The sequence below is a fragment of the Silene latifolia genome, chromosome Y, assembly GCF_048544455.1.
Source record: "Silene latifolia isolate original U9 population chromosome Y, ASM4854445v1, whole genome shotgun sequence".
In the NCBI taxonomy this organism is placed as follows: Eukaryota; Viridiplantae; Streptophyta; class Magnoliopsida; order Caryophyllales; family Caryophyllaceae; genus Silene; species Silene latifolia.
This window is the reverse complement of record NC_133538.1, coordinates 407167979-407175550: the sequence shown is the minus strand read 5'-3', so window position 1 is coordinate 407175550 and position 7572 is coordinate 407167979. Positions and strand designations below refer to the sequence as shown.

General features: G+C 33.5%; 1 protein-coding gene across 1 annotated transcript; it reads left to right on the top strand.

Annotated features, from left to right (window-relative positions):
* The first annotated feature begins 1753 nt into the window (after positions 1 to 1753).
* On the top strand, positions 1754 to 3799 carry LOC141632281 (uncharacterized). Its single transcript, XM_074444841.1, has 4 exons — positions 1754 to 1864; positions 2223 to 2355; positions 2516 to 3096; positions 3203 to 3799. Exons 1-4 carry the CDS (start codon positions 1754 to 1756, stop codon positions 3797 to 3799), a joined length of 1422 nt encoding a protein of 473 aa, XP_074300942.1.
* The last annotated feature ends 3773 nt before the right edge of the window (positions 3800 to 7572 follow it).

Below are 7572 nucleotides of genomic sequence, written 5' to 3'. Positions count from 1 at the left end.
TCAGTGTATGTTCCAATGTCCCTTCTGTTTTTATCTTCTCTTCTATTTATATTAGCCTCCAAAAGTAGCTTCTTTTCGTCTGTTTAGGGTTACCTGGTAAATAGGACTCGTGCCCTATTTACCCGGAAGTAGTTAATTGACTGTAGCAGAATTTCAGCCGTTGCTTTTGACTCTTTCTTCCATCTTCTTCTTTTGAATTGGTCTTCCTTGTTTGTAGGGACCTTACTTATATGGCCTGGTCATGTCTTTCTTGTAGCCTGTCAGCTTGGATAATATTTCTCTTGTGCCTGATGTAGTTTCCTTTTAGGTCAGGCTTAGTAGTTGCCTGTTCTGTGCTTCTCTCCTGCTTGGTGTCTGTCTGTATACTCTTAATGCCTGACTTGGAGTATTTCCTGCTCAGGTCTTGGCTTTGAACATTGCCTGGTCTTTATCAGGCAAGGCAGTTGAATAGTCCTGCAAAATAGAAACACATTAAGTGGTTCTTGCATCAACATAATATTGGATTATTTGGCCTCCTTGAGACGAAGGTAAAACCCTTCTTCTCTAAATATAGTTAGGTAGAATATATGTAATGGCTGGTGTATATCTACTAATGCTCAATGGCATAAAGGTGGCAGGATTTGGCTCCTTTGGAAGCCTAGTCTTTACCAAATTCATTTCATTGAGTATAGTGCTCAGTTTATTCATGTGCCAGTGAATGAATTAAGTACTAATGAGTCTTTTTATCTTACTATGATCTATGCATTTAATGGAGTTCAGGAGAGGAAAAGTTTATGGGCCAGGTTAAGTGACTTTCAAACTCAAATTCAAGGTCCTTGGCTGATTTATGGAGATTTCAATACTGTTCTTAGACCTTGTGAAAGATTTGGAGGGATGTCAACTGAGGAGGAAATGGATTACTTCTAGAGGTGTATTGATCAGTGTAATGTAGTTGACATGGATGCTACAGGGTCATACTTTACTTGGAATAATAAGCAGAAAGCCTATACTAGAGTCTATAGTAGATTGGATAGGGCTCTAGTTAATCATACCTGGTTGTTGCAGAGACCTGATTATTATGCTGATTTCCATATGGAGGGTTATTTTGATCATACTCCATGTCTTATTTAGAGAACCAGTAATGCAATGTAGAAGAAAAGATGCTTTAAGTACATCAACATGTGGAGTGGGGTTGAGCAATTCATTCCTTGTATCAAGTATGTATCAAGTATGTCTGTCTAGGGTGTTAGAATACACGGTACTTCCATGTATCAATTTGTGAAAAAACTAAAAATGTTGAAACAACCTTTGAAGAGAATTAATAAGGAACTAATTGCTAATGTGGAGAATAATGCCATGAGAGCATGGCAGCATCTAGAATTTGTCCAAGAGCAATTGAGGTCTGATCCTACTAACCCTGAGTTGGTTGGGATTGAAATTGCAGCTGCAAAAGAATTCCAAGAACTCCAGAAAGCTTCTGAGAGCTTCTTATTGCAAAAGTCCAAGGCCACCTGGCTTACTAAGGGTGACAACAACTCCAGGATTTTTCACAGTTATATGAAAGGGAGACATGAAAAGAATAAGGTCCTCAGAATTGCTGATGAGCAAGGGATTTGGCATTCTGAACCTGATCATATTCAGCAGGCTTTCCTGGCATTTTATAAAGTATTATTAGGGGAGACTAAAGATCTAAGACATATTAATACTCAGTTAGTGCAGAGAGGCCAGGTTTTCACTGAGGAGCATTGGAATATGTAATTGACACTAGTAACTAATGTCGAGAGTGATTCAAATTCCTAGTACTAAAGATCCTGGCCCTGATGGATACTCAAGTGCATTTTATAAGGATTCCTGGAGTGTAATTGGGGAGGATCTGTGCACAGTGGTTAATGATTTTTTCCAGACATGGTAAGCTCCTTAAGCAGGTGAATCATACTTTGGTTAGCCTCATCCCCAAAGTTGATCTACCTGAAAATGTCACACAGTTCAGACCTATATCTTGCTGCAATGTGGTCTACAAAATTATCTCCAAATTGTTATCTTCCAGATTAGCCAAGGTCATCCCTCATATTATTAGCCACACCTAAGGGGGGTTCATCAAAGTGTGGAATATCTTAGAAAATATATTAGTATGTCAAGATATCATTAGACTTTATAACAGAGCATCTGTAACTCCGAGATGTTTGATTAAAGTGGACTTCAATAAAGCTTATGACTCTATTAATTGGAGCTTCTTGAGTCAGATGATGGTGGCATTAAGATTCCCTCCTCATTTTACACAACTGATTATGGAGTGTGTATCTACTGCCTCTTATTCTTTGGTACTAAATGGGGAACCTTTTAGACTGTTTCAAGGGAAAAAGGGATTGAGGCATGGTGACCCTCTCTCCCCACTGCTCTTTATAATTACTATGGAATATCTCACTAGAATTTTGCAGTTTACTATTGAAGTCCTAGATTTTAAATTCCATTCCTTATGTGGAAGATTGAGGATCCATCATCTCATGTTTGCTGATGATCTCCTTCTATTCTCTAGGGGGTGATAAGCAGTCTGTTATGGTTTTGTTAAGATCCTTTGCCACTTTCTCTGCAGCTTCTGAACTTCACATGAACAAGCAAAAATCTAATATCTATTTTAATGGAGTCCAGGGTACAATCAAAGAGCAAATCATTAGGCTGCCAGGGTGTGTTGAAGGTCAGATTCCCTTTAAATACTTGGGTGTACCTGTTACAGCTGGCAAGTTGGGAAAGAAAGATTGCCAGGTTTTGATTAAAAAAATAATTGAGAAAATTTGGTCAATTGGTGCAAGGAAGATTTCTTATGCTAGCAGGTTGATTATGGTGCAGTTAGTGCTAACTTCTATGTTTAATTACTGGGCTAATATTTTCCTAATCCCTAAGGGTGTGCTGAAGAAAATTGATAGTATCTGTCGAAACTATCTCTGGGATGGGACTAGTATTTATGTGAGAACACCTTTAGTAAGTTGGGAACATGTGTGCACCCCTAAAACTGAAGGTGGCCTAGGCATAAGATACATCTTAGATTGGAACATTGCTACTATTGGGAAGCTAGTGTGGTGGATTTTTGGCAAGCTAAATAGTTTATGGGTTAAAGAGGTTCACCAAATTTACCTGAAAGGCGCTCCATGGGACAGCTACCTTCCTAAAAATCATATGAGTGGGAATTGGAAGGCTATTTGTAAATTTAAGGATGTTTTTAAAGATGGATATGACAATGGCGGTATGGCTTGCTGATCAGAAAGGCTATAGTGTTAGCTCTGGTTATGAATGGATAAGAAATAAGGAACAGAAAGTAGGGTGGGTTAAACTGGTATGGAATAACAGGGCCCTCCCTAAGCACAGGTTTATGGCTTGGTTAATTTTCAGAAATTCTTTGAACTTGAAGGACAGATTATTCAGGTTTGGAGTGTGTTCAGATGATAAGTGTTGTGTATGCAATGCAGGAAAAGAGACTGTCCGCCATCTCTTTCAACAATGTAGGTATAGTAGACTGATATTGCAGGGAGTGTGCTCGTGGCTCCATATTAATGTACCTACTGACAATGGCATCATATGGATTGGTAGAAGGAATTGTGCGCCAATTCAGATGAGCGTTTGTATTGCTGCTCTTATGGCTGTGTATTACAATGTGTGGCATCAACAAAATTTAGCTAGATTGGAAGGAGTTTTGCTGAGTCCAAGGGTTTTGGTTGCACAAATTAAGAGCTTAATTAGAAGTAGGATTCAGCAACTAAGATTGGATACCGTTAGTGCAAGTGATAGAGCATGGATTAGCTTGGTTATAGTTAATCCTATATAATGTAATGCAATATTCTTAGTTTGTAATAGTCGTTGAGCTTAATGAGAATTCTTACATTCTACCAAAAAAAAAAAAAAAAAAAAGAAGCAAGCATATAGTAAAAGGGCAACAACAAGAAACCCTCTTAATTCCTTTTTATCATTAGAAAGGAGTGTTTCCTTAAAGCCCAAACAAAAAAGTTAAAGAATAGTATAAAATGAATAAACTTAAGATCTAAAATTGTAATCACAAAAAATGCTAGAGGAGAGCCAAGGAGATTCAAACCCCAAATGCAATGTATAGAAAAAATTCTTGAAATATCACTCTTATATTTCTATTATCAATAATGATTTAGTACCATTGAAGATAAATCTTGAAATATTGCTCTTTAATCCTCAATTTAAACCTTGTTTTAACTAAGACATGGGACTAAAAAGAACTCTCCTGGACTAAAATGGAGAGTAAATTAAAGTCTAGTCTTTTAAGAAGGTAAAAATCAAGGATTGTATGCAAGCGTAAAGCGACTATTTTACCAAATGGGCTTTTACAAGAATTCTAAAAAAGAAAATCAACCTTTTCTAAGCTCAATGTTAAAAGTCTACCGATTTTTTTTCAAGTAAACTATTCCTTCACTTTATTTTATTTTTTTCCTTATTTGCTTTTTGATGACCTAAGAATATTAGGGGAATAAAAACGCAACTCATATCATTAGCAAACCATTTTTCACAAAATATTATTTTCGACAAATATATACACACGGAAATACGGTAGTAAGTAATTTATACATCCGATATACTACCACCTGTTGTATAGTTTTTTTAGCATTATAATAAAGTTTTTGAGTTTTGTTTTCAAAAGTATGAGTTTTACTATAAGGTTTCTGAGTTCATTCACTTAAACCTTAATCTCAAAAAATTAAATTATAACTCAAAACATTACATATAAGCTCAATTAAATTTGAGTTTTTGACGACAAAAATTAAAATCTACTTATAATAAACTTCAAAAAGCTAAAAAAAATGCACATAAACTCAAAAATATAGTACTTGTTGTGAAATAAAGAGAGCATGGAATTGTAGAGAGAAGTTCGAGTGAATATTAAAGAGACAAAACTATATTCTTATTCCATTATGAAGTATATATATATATATATATATATATATATATATATATATATATATATATATATATATATATAGATATATACAATACAATGGGATAGAGTTTTCATAAGATAATATACTCTAGAGTATTCTAAGATATGGACATCTATATAATAATATTTCATAACATTCCTCCTTGAATGTCCAAGTCTCGTTAAAACCTTACTAGAATAACCCTATGGGAAAAACGCTAGAAAGGAAAAGAGTACAATAATCTTAAAACACGCATAATAATAGTTGCCTCGTTAAAACCTTTTCATGGAAAACCCAGTGGAACAAAGTCATGGATAAGGAAAAAGAGGACAACGCGTGTAACTCCCCTGATGATTACGTAACTTGATGTATCTTAAAATGATCCATGCTTAGACATAACTTCTCGATTGTTAAAATATAATCCATCTTCGTTGATAACTTGATATCTTCAATTAGTAGAAATTCTTGATAATTTCAATCATCATAATACATCGGAACTCACAATCTGGATATGATGGTTACATAATAACTCTTGGATCTTCATTTCAAATAATTCCTCCATAATTACGATAGAATTTCTCCTCAATATATGACATAGTATATTATGTCAAGAATAAAAGTCATCCCAAAAGTAGCATAACAATGCGCTTACAGTGCTACCTCGTTAAAAACTTTGCTAGAAAAAATCCATAGGGACAAAAACCCAGTCAAAGGGAAAAAAATTGTAGCAATCATCCATATATTGGATCTGTACTGGAGAACCAACTCAAATATTGAATAATAATTCACTTAATAAATTCAGTGATTTTCTTTGCTAAACCATTGGATTGACATCCTTAATGTAGACTTTGACTACATTATTTTCCAATCATTATAATATTTCTGGACCATAAACTAATTTCACATGTTTAGCAAGAAGCTCATTTAAATCATTATTCTCATATGCTCAAACTTAAGGTTAAGACAATAATAATTTCCTTCAATTAACTCTACAAGAGTTTGAATTTTCCAATTTGGAAATAATCACGATAACCTTTCAATCGTGTCGTAGAGGTTCATATATAATAATGAGTTCCCAAAACTCAATTAATCAAACATCGTCATTTGATGATCGTTTATAAGAAGCTCCTATAAGGAGTTATCCTCGTTGGGGTATCTCATAAGATAACATTTCTCCTTTTTAAACATCTATCAAAATATAACAACATAATTAATCTTGTGTATGTATATGATATGTAACTAATTTTAACAACATTCTAAAACAATGCAATGATATATATATATATATATATATATATATATATATATATATATATATATAGATTTGGGATCCGGTGAGCACCACCTACATAGTGAGAACCGTGAGAACTCAACCTTAATGATTTCATTTCTAAAAAATAATAACATATTTGGATTCAGCATAGAATTTTATGTCTAGATAACATATTTTTTGGTCCAAAAAGTATAAATTATTATTCGGAATCGAGAAGAGAAACATTTTATTAATTTTGATGCACCTAGTACTCATTTTTCATGTATCTAACAATTTTCACGCACCTAGAACTCGTTTTCGTGCATCTAGAGCCTGCTATTTTCATGCACCTAGTAATCATTTTCATGCATCTAACAATTTTCATGCACCTAGTATTGGTTTTCGTGCATCTATAGCCATTTTAGTATACCTAATTGTATTTTTGTACATTAAGATTACATTTTGTTAATAAAATCAATTTTTTTGATTAGCTATACTAAAAATGTGTTAGAATAAACTAAACTAAGGGTAAACGATCCATGAAAACTTTTAGAACAAGATTTGATGATGATTTAGTAAGGGTTCTCACGGTTCTCATTATGTTAGTGGTTCTCACCGAATCCTGACCCTATATATATATATATGTATATATATATATGTATATGTATATGTATATATATATATGTATATATATATATGTATATATATATATGGAAAAAATCAATCATGGGTATCATAAAATCTATACTAGATGCGTTAACATTAAACGTTAAAACACATGGTTATAACTATGCTCAGGATCTGAAATTATTTGTATATGTTATAGAATATATTTTAAACCTTTATATACTCTGAACCCTTGTTGTAAATTGGCTGATAAACCAATTAATGAAACCATTGTCATAGAAACTAATTTTCATAAGTCTGATATAACGACCAGAAGAAGGATTAAATGGGAAGAAATATCCTTTCCTGGAAATTGGAAAATTGAAAGGGCTATGACACCTAAACCTGTTATTTACACAGATCTTTTAGATGTAACACATGCAGGTGATGGATCCGTTACTCTAAACTTTGGTAATAATCAAACTAATAGATTGCTAAGAAGAAATAGTAACAGCCCTTCTAGGCTTACTAGGTATAATTCTGTGAGATCTTATATATCTCCATGTGACTATATACTAGATCACCCAAGTACATCTAGACACTCAACTTCTCAAATAAGAGAAGAAATTAGAGATGATGATTCATCTCTTGATGATCCTAAGGAACCTAGAATGGATGAATTTAAACTCCATAGAGATAATATATTAAGGGGACATTCTAATGAAGAGAATGTTGAGACTATGTCTCAAATGAGTTTTAGTTTTGGTAATGGATAGAAAAACTTCTATAATAGATTTTAGT

Excerpts from the sequence above, each read along its gene's own strand:
- LOC141632281 (XM_074444841.1), top strand. The coding sequence starts at position 1,754 with ATGTCGAGAGTGATTCAAATTCCTAGTACTAAAGATCCTGGCCCTGAT. Across the intron at positions 1,865-2,222 it reads GGGAGGATCTGTGCACAGTG|ATGATGGTGGCATTAAGATT; the intron begins GTTAATGATTTT and ends TTCTTGAGTCAG. Across the intron at positions 3,097-3,202 it reads ATAGTTTATGGGTTAAAGAG|ATGGATATGACAATGGCGGT; the intron begins GTTCACCAAATT and ends ATGTTTTTAAAG.